The sequence below is a fragment of the Mastomys coucha genome, unplaced genomic scaffold (genome assembly GCF_008632895.1).
Source record: "Mastomys coucha isolate ucsf_1 unplaced genomic scaffold, UCSF_Mcou_1 pScaffold3, whole genome shotgun sequence".
Classification (NCBI taxonomy): Eukaryota; Metazoa; Chordata; class Mammalia; order Rodentia; family Muridae; genus Mastomys; species Mastomys coucha.
Genome location: NW_022196909.1, coordinates 12,099,256 through 12,114,666, shown reverse-complemented (window position 1 = coordinate 12,114,666; position 15,411 = coordinate 12,099,256). Strand labels below are relative to the sequence as shown.

Genomic DNA, 15,411 nt, shown 5'->3' with positions numbered 1-15,411 from the left:
CCAAAAAAAAAAAAAAATAAATAAATAAATAAATAAATAAATAAATAAATAAGGTAGTGAGTATTATAAAATGTAATGTAGCGAGGAGGGGATTCCTTTGGCAGGTCCATGTCAAGGTGTAACCCTTAAAAAAAATACGCCATGTAACAGACCTGGTGTACAAGAGGAGAGGGGAAAGGAGTGGAGTCCTGGGGAAGCCATGGGGGCAGCAAGAGAGCCATGAGGGCAGAGAGAACAGGAGTGAGGAGGACGCTGAACGCAGAGATAGCACTGAGGTGGCAGGTGGGTCCTTTCATCCAGCCGCACACACCTGGCACAACCAATGGCCGAGGCGTCAGGTCATGACGTAAGCAGCGTCTAGGTCCCTGAGAACAGACCAATCGAGTTGCCTGTGCACTCGACACCCGGCACTGACCTCTAGCCTCCACGTGGAAATGTAAAAACTCTGTGCCCATTAAGTTCTTTCTTTCTCTATAAATTTTATATCAGATTTTTTTTGAGACAGTGCCTTTTGTGTAGCTCCATCAGCCTTGAACTTGTTTCTCCTGCCTCAGCTCCCAAGTGCTGGTATTATGTGCCACCAGGCCCACTATCAGGAGTCGTTCTTAACACGTAGCAGCAATAGAGAACACAAGCTGAAGGACGGGCAGTGGGGATGGTGCACACCTTTAATCCCAGCACTCAGGATGCAGAGGCAGACAGCTCTCTGTGAGTTCAAGGCCACCCTGGTTGTATAGAGGGAGTTCCAGGACAGGCAGACCTATGCAGAGAAGCTCTGTCTCAAAAAACCAAAACCAAACCAACCAACCAAACAAACAAACAAAATACCCTGAGATGTAAAGAAAGGGAGTTGTGAATAAAGATTGAATTCTCATTTTCTTTTCTTTCTTTTTTTCTTTTATTCTTTACTGCTGGGCATTGAGACTTAAACCCAGGCTTGGCACGTGCCACCCAAGTGCTGCATCACTGAGACATGCCCAGCCCGTTTTGATTGTTGAAGACCGGCTCAGTGCCCTCTCCATGGCCTTGAACATTGCTTGTGGCTTTGACACAGGTTCTCACTGTGCGGCCGCAGCTGCCCTCGTGGGTTTGATCCTCCTCCCTCTCCGTCCTCAGTACTAAAGTAACGGTGTGCTGCCCCCACAGCGGCCCTTGCTTTCTCAAATCCGACTGCAGTTTTGAGTGGCTTAGCCCCCATTCCGAGAGAGAGAAGAGTGGAGATGTCTGTACAATGCTAATCCAGTGTTTTCTCCCTTCAGTGACCATGCAGCAAGTGGCCAGGACAGTGGCGAAGGTCGAACTGTCGGACCATGTGTGTGACGTGGTGTTTGCACTCTTTGACTGTGATGGTAAGTGGGGTCCTGTGGCGTGGAGAAGGTGCGCTGGAGCTGCTCTAGTCCTAGACCCTGTTTGTAGTGGGATGGTTTTACATGGCAGCCTCTGCCTCTGCAGCAGGTCCGCCCTTGGCATTGTGAGCTTGAGAGTCACCACCCTGGGCCCCAGTCTGTGTCAGCCACTTCTCTGGGTTTGTTTTAGTTTTGGTTTGGGGTTTTTTGTTTGTTTAGTTTTGTTTTGTTTTGTTTTGTTGAGATGGGAGTGTCTCTATGCAACCCTGGCTGGCCTGGAACTCACACCACGACTGAGCGCTAGCATTAAAGGGGTGTAATACCACACCCAGTATGGTTCCCATTCCATGTTGCCTGTGGGTTTCAAAATGACAACAGCAATCACATTTGTAGGATGGCTTGAAGCTGTGTTTTTCCAAATTGTAATCCTGATTTCATGTCCCCAAAGACATGAAATTTTCTCTGTAAAATAATGCAGCAAAAATATTACCACATGCACACACGTACGTGCGCACATACACACACACACACACACACACACACACACACACACACAGAGGCACACAGTTTGCTGCTAGTAGATGAGGGCACACATGTTTCAGTGTCTCTAGAAAGAAGATGGCGCAACTCTATTCTTACAGAACATAGTGGATGCCAGGGCCTATGTCATATACAACAACGGCAAGAGAGCTAAGGGGCTGAGCTGAACAGAGCAGAGCAGAGTGCTGGCTGCTCTTACCCAGGGCCAGGGTTCAGTTCACAGCACCCACAGAGCAGTCCCAGGAGGTCTGTCACCTCCTGACCTCCTCCAGCACCAGGCACACACAGAGTGAACATTCATATAGGCCCACTGCACACAGAATCTTTAAAGTTAAAGGAAAATAAGAGATAGGGTGCAGTCCCCCTTAGGGAAGATGTATAAGTCCAGACCAGCAAGGGTTCCAGGGCCAAGGCTAAGGCAGGGTGGCCAGATAAAGAGCGACAGGGACACCTCCCAGGTAGAGAAGCAGATTGAACTCTAGCCTCACCACACCCCAGGGGTCCTCATTCCTTGCTACAGAAAGTGCTCAAGTAGCCACACTTTCCACACTGCAGTGCAGCATCCTCTCCACACTGCTCCCCTGCAGCGCAGCATCCTCTCCACACTGCTCCCCTGCAGCGCAGCATCCTCTCCACACTGCTCCCCTGCACTGCAGCATCTTCTCCACACTGCTCCCCTGCACTGCAGCATCCTCTCCACACTGCTCTCCTGAAGTGCAGCATCTTCTCCACACCGCTCCCCTGCACTGCAGCATCCTCTCCACACTGCTCCCCTGCGCTACAGCATCTTCTCCACACCGCTCCCCTGCACTGCAGCATCCTCTCCACACTGCTCCCCTGCACTGCAGCATCCTCTCCACACTGCTCCCCTGCAGCGCATCATCCTCTCCACACTGCTCCCCTGCAGCGCAATGTCCTCTCCACACTGCTCCCCTGCAGCACAATGTCCTCTCCACACTGCTCCCCTGCACTGCAGCATCCTCTCCACACTGCTCCCCTGCACTGCAGCATCCTCTCTATACTGCTCCCCTGCGCTACAGCATCCTCTCCACACCGCTCCTCTACAGCGCAGCATCCTCTCTTTACCCCACTGTTGCATTGTCTCTTCTGCAACCTGGGAGTATTCCAGGGACCAATGCACAAAGTTCCTCTGTCTCTGTCCCAACACAGACCTGACTTAAGCTGTAATCTCAAAGTGTCTGTGGGCTGCATTTGTAAACAGGAAAGGAGCAGGGTAGTTTATCCTGAGCCAAGGTTGAAAGTGGCTGAGTGTGAGGGCTGGAATTTCTCAGTGGCTTTTGTCCCCAAGTCCGTACTTACCCTCTGTGTCTCCTCATCCTCCAGGCAATGGGGAGCTGAGCAATAAGGAGTTCGTTTCCATCATGAAGCAGCGACTGATGAGAGGCCTGGAGAAGCCCAAGGACATGGGCTTTACCCGTCTCATGCAGGCCATGTGGAAATGTGCCCAAGAAACTGCCTGGGACTTTGCCCTGCCCAAATAGTATTCCCACCTCCTGCACCTTAGTGCCCTGCAACCCCTGGAGTGGCCCTTCGTGCTGCTGATGCTTCGGGAGTAGTGCCCACCTCCCCATCCTTCTGGGAGTGACCTCTGGGCTCAGCTGGCTTCCCTCTCCAGTCAGTGTTCTGCTAGGCTCTGCGTCTGCAGTCAGGAACGAGTCTTCAAAGAAGAGACCTTAGCCCCCTTAACATGTGCCCTGTAGGTCAGTGCAGGAGCCGTCCCAACACGGGCCAGCCTCGCAGTCTCTCGCTGTGGGTGTATATTAACAAGAACACTCCCTGCCACTTTCCTCCCGCTGTTTTTAAGCTGCAAGTTTGAAAATACTGTAGCAGGCGAAAGGAAGTCTGTGATGAATGATAACGCAGACGACCCTGGCACCCTGAGCTGACAGGAAGCCTGGCCAGAGGAAGGGTCTGTGTCAGCCACCAGTGGCTCCAGGAAGGCCCTGTGCCCCCGATAGACTTCCCGATTCAAAGTGGCTGCTTTGAACAGCTCTCCAGAACATCCCGCTCTTTGTCCCCACCCTTACCCCCTCACCCCCCGGGCTCCCTGAGATGCCTCCTCTGGGACTCTGCTTCACTCGAGCGATGGCTGAGTCCCTCTTCCTGTGTCTCCTCTCTATGGACCTGCGGAGCCCAGACCCAGCTCAGAGCCTAGCTGCCCTCTGTCTAGAACACTTGTAAGATATCACTTTAATTATAGCACTTTGCAGGAAATGTCCCCAAGAGCTCTGTGTCCTTTCTTTCTTTTAGGCCTTTCCTCTGGGCTCTTGTTTCTGTCTTGATTGCAGTAGACCCTGTTCTAGCCAGAGACTGCTTCAAAAGAAACTTGAGGCAGGGACAAAAGGTGAGGGTGCTTGCACATTCAGGTGGCATTGTGCCACCACTGTTGGAGTGCTGCTTCCTTGGGACTGTCACACACAGTCCCTGACACAGACCCATGAGCATCTAGCCTGGTGGATGTACATTCTGAGAACCATAGCAACAACAGTGTTGTCTGATGGACTCAGCTCCACCCCTCAGTGGTGCTGAGCCCATTCATTCCCCATCTGTTTGCTCATATGTTAAATGATAGATTGAGCCTCTGCTTCAGCATTCCAGAATTTCCAGGTTCTGCCTCAGGGTGACACTCCACCCTAACTCAGAACACAGCCAGGGGTTATTGGTCAGCAAGAGAGCTGTGGCCTCTGTCCACACCTGCACAGGAAAGCAGAGGTGGACGCTTCCTCCAGGGCCTCCCTTCCCCGAGGCCGGCTTCCCTCTCGGCTGAGACAGCTGCTTCCCGCCTCAGGCGCCCAGTCTCCTCCACTCTGCCTGGAGTCTTAAGTGAGGCTCTGCTGTGCTGATTGCTCTAAGCCTGAGGCCTCAGTGCAGTGTAAGCTTCTTAAATATGTCCCATGCCGAGCAGTGGTGGCACAGGCCTTTAATCTCAGCACTTGGGAGGCAGAGGCAGGTGGATTTCTGAGTTCGAGAGCAGCCTGGTCTACAGGGTGAGTTCCAGGACAGCCAGGGATACACAGAGAAACCCTGTCTCGAGAAAAGTGTGTGTGTGTGCGCGCGCGTGCGTGTGTGTGTGTGTGTGTGTGTGTGTGTGTGTGTGTGTGTGTGTGTGTCTGCTTACCCTCTTCCCCCGTTCCCATTCTCCAGAAGTCCATCCATGGGCCAGGTGGAATGTTCACTTCTCCCCACAAGAACTCTTCAGGGGAGTGGCTGGGTTTTCCTTAACCCGAGGTTCACTGTGATCCTAGGAGACAAGAAGAGGAATCTTAGAAACTGTTGCTAAGCAAGGGCAACTTAAGAATGCTCCATGATTTTTTTTTTTAATCATTTCAATTGCTTCTAGTGCCCCACCTTGTTTCAGCTATGGCTGAAGCACATACTCTAGGGAAAGGAGAGACGTGGACCATGGGGCTAGTGCTGGCTCCAGGGTGCAAGCCTCAAACAGACCAAACCCACAAGGATCACGGGAATCCTTGGAAAAGTCTTACAGGGGCCGAGACTGGCTCAGCTGTGGACTTCCAGTGCCACCTGCTGGCAGAACAGCTCAGTGCAGGAGTCTAGCCTGCCAGCAGGGCTGGGTGGCAGGTGAAAGGGGGGGAAACAGCGTACTGCTCTCTGACTTTAGAACATGAATGTTAGTGAGTGAATGTATGTTCTTCGAGCTATTCGATGTCACCTTCACTGATCAGCTGCTGTGGACTGTGGGTGCTGAGCAAGCAAGGTCTTTGAAGAGCATGTGCCCTAGAGAAGAAAACAGGAAGGCGAAACAGATTGCTCAGTACCACCAAGCAGCTTTCCATCTGATCCCTACCTGTGAGCCCACACACGCCGGCAGAAGAAGTGGGATTTGGGGTGGTTCGGGAGTTTGTCGTCTTAAATAGGCCTGTGCATTGAATAGAAGGTCCGAAGATTGAGGAGTAGGAGGGCCAAGGGGAGTATGCAGATTCAAAGGCCAGGTCCATCCTGGAAACCGAAGTCCAGGGTTCCGAACATGGATTAGGGAGCCAAGTGTGGCAAGTGTGTAGCTGGTAGCTGGTCTGTAATTCCAGAACTAACGGGGAGCGGGGAGGTGAGGGATGGAGGGCAGCTTTGGGCAAAAGATCACTTTTCAAAGTTCAAAGCCAACGCAGACTAGATGGGGAAACTCTATCTCGAGAAAGAGTGGGAATGAAGATAATGGCCATAAAAAGTAACTCAGAAACCACCCGTGTGATGGACATTTGGCATTGGGGGTGTAAAGCAGTGGTAGAGTTCGTGTCAGCGTGCCTGAGACCCTGGGCTCAACCACCAGCATACTTGAGTGCTCAGAACTGAATATACTAATGGGTGTGCCATACCTGAAGGCAGTGGGAAGCTCACTGACAGCATGAACTCAGTATGCATGGTGTCCTGGGTCTGGTTCCTAGCACCACTAAAACACACACACACACACAACTAAAGGAAAAAATTTAAATCTCCATTATTAGGCCTGGCATGGTGGCAAACGCCCTTTATCCTAGCACTCAAAAGACAGAAGCATGCAGATGTCTATGAGTTTGAGGCTGGCCTGGTCTGCATAGTGAGTTTCAGAAGAGCCAGGGCTATTTAAAGAGACTCTGTCTCAAATAAATGAATGGATGAATGAGTGGTTGAATGTGTAAATAAATAGATGGATAGATGGATAAATACTTCCATTCTTGTAGAAGACAGGCTGACAATGTGCTGTGCACCTGCCTCAGCAGACTGTAAGGTGGGGAGGAAGTCGAAGGACCGGGGGATGTTTTAGTGGGTAGCACACTTGCCAAACAGACCTGACAACCTGAATTGGAGTTTGGATGCTCCAAACTCTGTAGAATAAGAGACAGACGCTAGTTCCAGATGAGCCTCTCCTGGAGGATGGGAGGTGGAGACAGAAGGACCCTGCAGAGCTCAAGGGAGAGTTCCCTTGGCGTGTGCAAGCCTTGAACAAGAGAGACCTGATCTCAAGGTCGTAGGTGGGGGCTGATACCCCAGATGTTCCTTTGACCTCCACATCCATGTCCTGGAGTATGTGCACCTGAAACACAAGACACACCGGGAAAGTAACACACATGGAAATAAACTTGGGGTTACAGGCATGTACCACCGTGTTCAGTTTTATACAGTGCTGGGGACTGAACCCATAACCTCATGCATGCTAGACAAGACAAGTAAATTGGTAAATCAAGCTACATCCCTGGTATCAGGAACTTTAAAATGCATAAAATTACCAATAATCAACAGTTTAAAAAAAAATAGTACTGAGCCGGGCGGTGGTGGCGCATGCCTTTAATCCCAGCACTTGGGAGGCAGGGGCAGGCAAATCTGAGTTCGAGGCCAGCCTGATCTACAGAGTGAGTTCCAAGATAGCGATAAATAATAATAAATAGTACTGTGGCAACTCTGTGCCAATAAATGTGAAATTACTGGGTTTTTTTTTTTTTTGAAGATATCTTACCAGATAGACATAAAGGGAAAGTTCAAGTAGCCAAACCACAATAAATTTAACCCATAAAAATTATAACAAAAAATGCCAATCACAGATGGTCCGGTGGAGGAGAAAGGCAACTAACGGACCCTGTAAGTAAGAAGTTAGGACAGCCATATTAATAATTAGGAGCCACTGAGGCCGCTAAGCGGCAAAATGCTGCCATACACTGCACTATATTTACTTTCTTCAGTACTGAAGTTAGAACCCATCACCTTGTGCATGTACTACCCAAGCACTGCATACTGGGCTGTACTCCCACATGGCAGCCCGGCATTTTTGAGTGGTCAGTTTTCTTGAGTTGCATTAAATGGGCTTCAGTAAGGCCCCCCTAGAGCAGTGGTTCTCAAGCATCCTAATGTTGTACCCCTTAATACACTTCCTCATGGTGTGATCCCCAACCATAACATTATTTTCATTGCCACTTCATAACTATAATCTGCTACTGTTACGAACCATAATATAAATATCTGTGTTTCCAGATGGTCTTAGGCGACCCCTGCGAAAGGGTCATTCGATCCCCTCAAGTGGATCATGAACCACACAGGTTAAGAACCACTGCCCAGGTTGTATCAGGCTGCAGAGCCAGAAGGAAGTGAACAGGTTTAGAGGGGAGGGGAGGCCACAGAATCACCTGACTGGACAAGGGGCAAGCATGAGGCACAAAATGTGGAGGACGGCTAGGTTGTCAGTCACTTAGGATGAAACCAGACTTGTGATTGGGTAGCACAGGGCTATGGTTGCTCTTCGTGGCCGTGCAAAGCTGAGAGAAGAGTCAGGGTTAGATGGAAGGCAGACCGCAAGCCATTCTTCAGAATGTGGAAGTTGGGGCTGCTGAGGTGGCTTAGCAGTTAAGAGCAATTGTTCTGGAAAAGAATCCAGGTTCAGTACCCAGCAGCTACACGCCAGCTCTCTAAAACTACAGTTCTAGAGGATCCGAAGCCCTCTTTTTAAGCTTCAAAGGCACCAGGTATGCATGTAGTACACACATATATGCAGGCAAAACATGCGTATAAATATTTTAAAAAGAAAGTGGAGGCCAGGCAGTGGTGGGGCACGCCTTTAATCCTAGCACTTGGGAGGCAGAGGCAGGCGGAATTCTGAGTTCGAGGCCAGCCTGGTCTACAGAATGAGTTCCAGGACAGCCAGGGTCATACAGACAAACCCTGTCTCAAAAAACAAAACAAAACAAAACAAAGTGGAGGTCAGAGGCAAGGAGGTATTCCCAGGGCTGGGCTAGGCTCTGCTGATGAGCACAGAGGTTAAAAATAAACTCAGGCCTGGCAGTGGTGGCGCACGCCTTTTAGTCCCAGCACTTGGGAGGCAGAAACAGGTGGATTTCTGAATTTGAGGAGGCCAGCCTGGTCTACAGAGTGAGTTCCAGGACAGCCAGCCTGCCTCAAAATAATAATAATAATAATAATAATAATAATAATAATAATAATAATAATAATAATAATATAAAATAAAACAAACTCAGGAGACATCCAGAGACCTGCCAACTGGTGTGGGAAAGTAAAGATGCCCACAGGCCTGCCCCTCCTCCACACAGCCCGGCGGGCCATGGACACGTAGCCTGCAGCAGGAGCCACTACAGTGTGCAACTGTGTGATGGACAGATGGGAGAGGAAGAGAAGCAGGACAGCTTGTGAGCCGTGTGAAGGAAGATGGAGTAGGAGAGAAAGAGAGAAGAGGGGTAGCCTGTGTGAGTAGCCAGCCCCACCGCCTGAGATCATGGTAAAGCCCCAGCCTGCACTGCCACCGACGGCCATGTCTGGGTCCATGGCTATGCAGTGGCAGGGGTTGGTGTCAATGTCCGTGGCTCATATGACCACTAAGGTGATGTCCCAGGTCCAAGCAGCCACCTGGGACCACGTGGGTATCCAGGGGCTATGCAGAACTGTCCCCACCCCTCACTGGATGCAGCACTGGGGAGAAGTGCCCCCACCCCTTGCCTGCAGCAGCCCTTGGACGAGTGGGCCCTGTGCCTTGCCAGAGCAACCCAGTGGAACTCGCCCTGGGTGCGAGGGCATGGGTGAGCTGACACCCAAGGCTGAATGTAGAACTGGCCCTACCACTTGTCTGCCATGAGGTGGAGAGGGCATGGGAGTGACACCCTCCCCCACCTTCCCCCTCCCCTTGCTGCCCGTGGAAGTTGGAAGAGCTGGCCTGCTGTCATAAAAGTGGGAGGGCGGGCTCTGCACCTTGCATGGACAGCACAGTAGAACTGGCCCTGGTGGAGGGGGCACTGGTGAGATGCACGCGGGGGTGGGTACAGGAAAGCTGATGTGGCCCCTCACTGGCTGCAGCACTTGGGGGACTGGGCCCCACACCTTGATTGGGCAGCATAATAGAGCTGGTTCTGGAGGCCTGGGTGTGGAGGAGCTGGCCCCTGGCCATGAGAGTAGGAGAGCTGACCCTGCCCACTGCCCATTGCAGCCATTGGGTAGCTTAGCTGGAACAGTGCTGAAAAGCTTGCCCTCGTGGTTCGGATAAGGTATAGCCAGACGGCTTACCACCCTGGTCCAAATCTAGGGCTTTGAGTTGGGCTACCCCAAAATCTACATCACCTATGAACTGATAGTACACATGGAAGGGCTGGTCTTAATGACCCAAAGCCGCAGGATCTCCACGACACAGGGCAACAGCGGGGAGGAGCCCCGGTGAGGATCCCATATTGATGATGTCACAGAAGCCACAGGTATCGCACCAGCCCAACAACTCACTGCCATGAACATTCACAAGTGGAGATGTGCGGACAGAGGGGTGTGCTGTGGGACACACGGTGACACTCTACAGCTTCCACAAGATGTTTTCTGTGCTTTGTTATGGGTTGTTTGTTTGTTTTGGTTGTTTGTGTGTTTTTTATTTGGGGTTGGGAGATTTCAAGGGCAGAGGGCAGATATGAGGGGACAGGAAGATGAGTGGATCTAGGTGCATGCTGTGAAACTCACAAAGAAGAAAAAGTTTTGAAAAGAGAATGTGGAGGTGCCTACAAGACATCAAGAGGGGGGTGTCTTGTAAGAAGGCCATGGTAAGGCTCCAAAACCCAGGAAAGATGTCAAGAATGGAGGTCTGGCTTAGGAGTCTACCCCCCAAAAGAACACACTTCCAACTCCAAGGCCACTCACCCATGAACTCTCCAGGGTCAGTTTCCAACCATGATACAGACAGCTGTCCCACGTCTCCCTCAAGGGAAGCTGGGATAGAGGTTGTCTTAGTTAGGGTCTTACTGCTGTGAACAGACACCATGACCAAGGCAACTCTTATAAGGACAATATTTGATTGGGGCTGGCTTACAGGTTCAGAGGTTCAGTCCATTATCATCAAGGCAGGAACATGGCAGCATCTAGGTAGGCATAGTGCAAGAGGAGCTCAGAGTTCTACATCTTCATTGAAGGCTGCTAGCAGAATAATGACTTCCAGGCAGCTAGGATGAGGGTCTTAAAGCCCACGCCCACAGTGACACACCTACTCCAACAAGGTCACACCTTCTAATAGTGCCACTCCCTGGGCCAAGCATATACAAACCAAAACAGGGGTTGAGACCAAAGGACTTTGGATTTAAAAAAGAATTAGAGATGAGAGGCCAGCCAGGAGACAGCCAAGTTTGGAAGAAGGATGACTACCTATGTGCCTGTCTCTCTCCAGCATCCAGGGAACGTGGACCAGTGAGGATCTCCAGATGTGCCATCACCATATTCATATTCAGTCTACAAAGAACTGATCTTCCAAGTAAGGTGGGCCATGCCTATAACCCCAGCACCTTGAGACAGTAAGGCAGGAGGGTCTCCACACGTTTGTAGCCAACCTAGACTTCATAGGCTCCAAAAACAAAGTCTTAGTAAAACTCCATCAGCCATTCGTGCTTTGGAGTCAATTATACTCATCACCTGCAATGTGAAATTTAGGTTTTTCTTTTTCTTTTCTTCTTTTTGTTTGTTTTGTTTTGTTTTTTTTTTCAAGATAGGCTTTCTCCGCGTAGCCCTAGCTATCCTGGAACTCACTCTGTAGACCAGGCTAGCCTCAACTAACAGAGATCCACCTGCCTCTCTCCCTCTCAAGTGCTGGGATTAAGGGTGTGTATCACCAGCACCCAGCTTCTCTTCTTCTTTAGGGATGCAAGAGATTGACCTCAGGATCTCATGCATGCTAGGCCCACCCTGACCCACACCGGTGCTCTGTAGCAGGCCCAGGGACCACTGTTGTGGGGAAGGGTAAGAATGAACACCAGGTAGTCGGGGAGCCCAGACCTGTGCCCCATTTCCACAGTCGTCTTCTGTACCTTATCTGCCTGTGTGTTTACGTATACTGTAGTTCAGGCAGAATATTGAAGGCAAGATTTTGAGCCTCACAACTTCTTTAAAGGATATGTTTGGGTACACAGTGTCCCCTAACAGGTTTGGTCTGCAGCCAGTGGCATTACTGAGGATCATGAGGGAACAACTTATCAATGGGTGCCACCACTGGTAAGTTCCTGTGATAGTCTGAATATGCTTGGCCCAGGGAGTGGCACTATTAGGAGGTATGACCTTGTTGGAGTAGATGTGTCACTGTGGGTGTGGGTTTTAAGACCCTCATCCTAGCTGCCTGAACTCTCAGCTCCTCCTGCACTATGCCTGCCTGGATGCTGCCATGTTCCTGCCTTGATGATAATGGACTGAACCTCTGAACCTGTAAGCCAGCCCCAATGAAATGTCCTTATAAAATGTAGCCTTGGTCATAGTGGCTGTTCACAGCAGTAAAACCCTAAGACAATTCCTGAATGAGCGATCAGGAAGTGGGGCCTATTTTGGAAAAAGCAGACCACTGAGGGCAGATCTGTGAAGAGTCCGTCTGTCTTTCTTTCCCTCTCCTTCCTGGATATCATAATGCGAAGTTCACTTATACCACCGCCAGCATGCTCTGCCTCGCTACAGACCCCTAGCAATGGAGCAAGCCAATCACAGACAGTAACCAGGGGCCCAAACAAACCTGGTAGGCCCTGCGCTCAGGCAGGGGGATGCGGGGTTAAAGTGTCTGTCTTGGTTTGGCTGAAAGCAAGATATGACGACTCACAGGCAGAGAGCACCCCTGTGCGAGGCAAGGGAGGTGACTTCTCCTGGGATCCATACTTAAATGATAGAATGTGGAGCACGGCGGGGTCCAGGAGGAAGGAGGCACTGTCATTCTCTTCTTCCTCCCACTAGCCTGGGCCCCCGGAAGTCTGCCTCTACCCTTCTTCACCATGCATCTCAGGATCCCTGAAGCGCTGGCTTCCAGAACAGACACATGATCACTAAATTAGATTTGTCACTTCACAGAAGTGATGAGCTTCCCGCCGAGACCTGAGTGAGTGAAAATTGGACAGACAGGAAAGGTAACTGAGGACGTGCAGGTAGGCGTGGGGGAGGCGGGGTCGGGGTGAGGAGAGATGCAATAGGTGCTGGGAGATCATGGTGGGGGACGGAAGAATAAAGGAACAGCTAGATGTGGTGCTGGAGACAGACAACTAACTGCAGCCTATCACAGCGGTGGCTTCTGGTCCAGTGGCAGAGCCAGGTGAGGCTTTTGCAATGACCTCTGGGGACTCAGAGAAGGCCACCAGAGCACTTCAGGAAAGAAGTTTTCAGATTTTCCCCCAGAACACCATGACATTCTCACCCATGATACGCGGGCTTGTATTCCAGCATTGGGAAGCTGGGGCAGGAGGACCACAGCAAGCTAGGACAAGCCTGGGCTCCTGGGAGAAAGGGGTGTGGGTGCCGTTCATCCCTGCTGGATGTATTCTGAAGACAGGAGATCACTCTGTAGCTTAGGCTGCCCTGGGACTTTCTGTGTAGGTCAGGCTGGCCTGGAATTCACAGCAATCCTCCAGCCTCAGCCTCCCAAGTAATAGGACTACACGCATGAAGCTGGGTGGTGGCGGCGGCAGTGCATGCCTTCAATCTCAGCACTAAGGAGGCTGAGGCAGGGAGATCTCTTGAGTTTGAAACCAGCCTGGTCCACAGAGCAAGTCTGAGGACAGCCAGGACTACACAGAGAAACTCTGTCTCGAAAAACAAAAAGCTAAAACGGACAAACGAACAAAAGCAAGTATGAGCCGACATACTCAGCCCTGCATTTATTGTTTTAAACAAAGTCCAAATCCATGAACCAAAGTGGTTAGCATGAGCTGGGGAATGGGACTGAGAGCTGAAAGTGAGGGTGTCAACATGGAGTCCAATTAGGTGAGCCCTCGGGCCCAGGTCAATGCCTCTGTTCAGGACACAGGCAGGCCTGGAAGGAGCCTAGCTTGGGAGCATCTGCCTGCTCTGTGCACTATGCATGATGCCCTTGGTTCCCAGCACCACAAAAAGGGAGGAGGGAGGGGGTTTAAGGAGAGATGAAAGGGGATGAGGGCAGGAGGGAGGGAGGAGGAGGAGGGAGCAAAGCTCAGCAGCAGAGGGAAAGAGTGGGAAGCTGGTGTGCAGATGGTTCCTGCTGAGAACCATACTGCATCCACACAGGGCGCGCTCAGCCTCCTCTCCAGGTCCTTACAGATCAGGACCTACTGTGGTAGCTTGATAAGAAAGGGCCCCCATAGGCTCTTCTATTTGAATGCTTAGTCGTCGGGGAGTGGCACTATTTGAGAGGGCTCAGGAGGGGTGGCCTCGTTGGAGCAGTGTGGCTCTGGGAGGTGTGGGCTTTGAGGTTTCAAAAGCCTATGCCAGCCACACACACACACACACACACACACACATGCACACACACATACACATACACACAAATGCACACACACACACTCACACACACACATGCACATGCACACACACACACTCACACACACACATGCACATGCACACACACACATGCACAAGGGTTAGGATGTAGCTCTCAACTCCTTCCCCAGCACACAACCTGCCTGCCTGCTGCCCTACTATGCTCTCTGCCACCGTGCTCCCTTCGTGATCATCATGGACAGAGCCTCTGAAACCCTCCTCCAGCCCCCAATTGCTTTGGTCACGGTGTCTCTTCACAGCAATGGAGCACCGGCTAAGATACCTGCCAACCCGCCAAGGAGCCAGAACTGATTAAGATTTTTTTTTTTAAAGATTTATTTATTTATTATATGTGAGTACACTGTCGCTGTCTTCAGACACCCCAGAAGAAGGCGTCAGATCTCATTACAGATGGTCGTGAGCCACCATGTGGTTGCTGGGATTTGAACTCGAGGACCTCTGGAAGAGCAGTCAGTGCTCTTAACCAGCCCCTGATTAAGATTTTAAATGACGCCGGGCGGTGGTGGCACACACCTTTAATCCCAGCAGAGGCAGGTGGATTTCTGAGTTCAAGGCCAGCCTGGTCTACAGAGTGAGTACCAGGACAGCCAGGGCTACTGGGCTACACAGAAAAACCCTGTCTCGAAAAACAAAAAAAAACAAAAAAAAAAGATTTTAAATGACTTTGCCATTTTCTGTGGCAGGAAGAGGCGGGGGGACTTGCAGGGCAGTAACAGGACAATCACAATCCACACTCCTTAGCCTACTGATAAAACACCACCACCCTGTCCCACAGACTGAAGCCCCTGTGGTCAGCAGAAAGGGGACTCCTGGCACTCAGGAAAAGAGAGACTAGAACTCAGGCACTTAGCAGGAGATGGAAGGCAGACATTACAGTCCTAGGTCAATGTCAGGAAGGGCTGTTTGAGAGCTCTCTGTCCTGGATTTAACCAGTAACACATTAGGAACCCACTAATCTATTCAAATGTAGAGCTGTCTTGTGAAAGAGGGCCTTGCTCCTCAGAGAACTGAGAAAGTAACTGAAGGGAAGGTTCCTCATGCCTCTGCCTCCACACCTGTTAGCTGCCTCTCCCAAAAATATTGTGTCCTTGTGTCTGTCCAAGCCCAAGTGTCCCTGTGCCCCCAGATCTCACATCTTATACCTAAGTGTTCCCTCTTTTATTTGTATCATCAAAATTTCTAAGCCAATTAAATAATTTCTATTAGAAAATGCTATAGTGAGCCAGGAGGTGGTGGTACACACCTTTAATCCCTGCACTTG

At 50.7% G+C, this 15,411-nt stretch overlaps 1 protein-coding gene and 1 long non-coding RNA gene across 3 annotated transcripts in view; one reads left to right on the top strand and one right to left on the bottom strand.

The window, feature by feature from the left end:
• Positions 1-3,374, bottom strand: part of LOC116075363 — a 24,851-nt gene extending 21,477 nt beyond the window's left edge. The window contains exon 1 of the long non-coding RNA XR_004112539.1: positions 3,207-3,374. This is a non-coding gene — a long non-coding RNA (uncharacterized LOC116075363). The remainder of the gene's footprint in view (positions 1-3,206) is intronic.
• Micu1 (mitochondrial calcium uptake 1) overlaps positions 1-4,130 on the top strand; it is a 157,405-nt gene extending 153,275 nt beyond the window's left edge. For both annotated transcript variants that reach the window (XM_031348480.1, XM_031348479.1), the window contains 2 exons: positions 1,260-1,349; positions 3,231-4,130. In XM_031348480.1, the coding sequence (XP_031204340.1) occupies positions 1,260-1,349; positions 3,231-3,388 (248 nt within the window). In that variant the 3' untranslated portion in view covers positions 3,389-4,130. The remainder of the gene's footprint in view (positions 1-1,259; positions 1,350-3,230) is intronic.
• Positions 4,131-15,411: the final 11,281 nt, after the last annotated feature.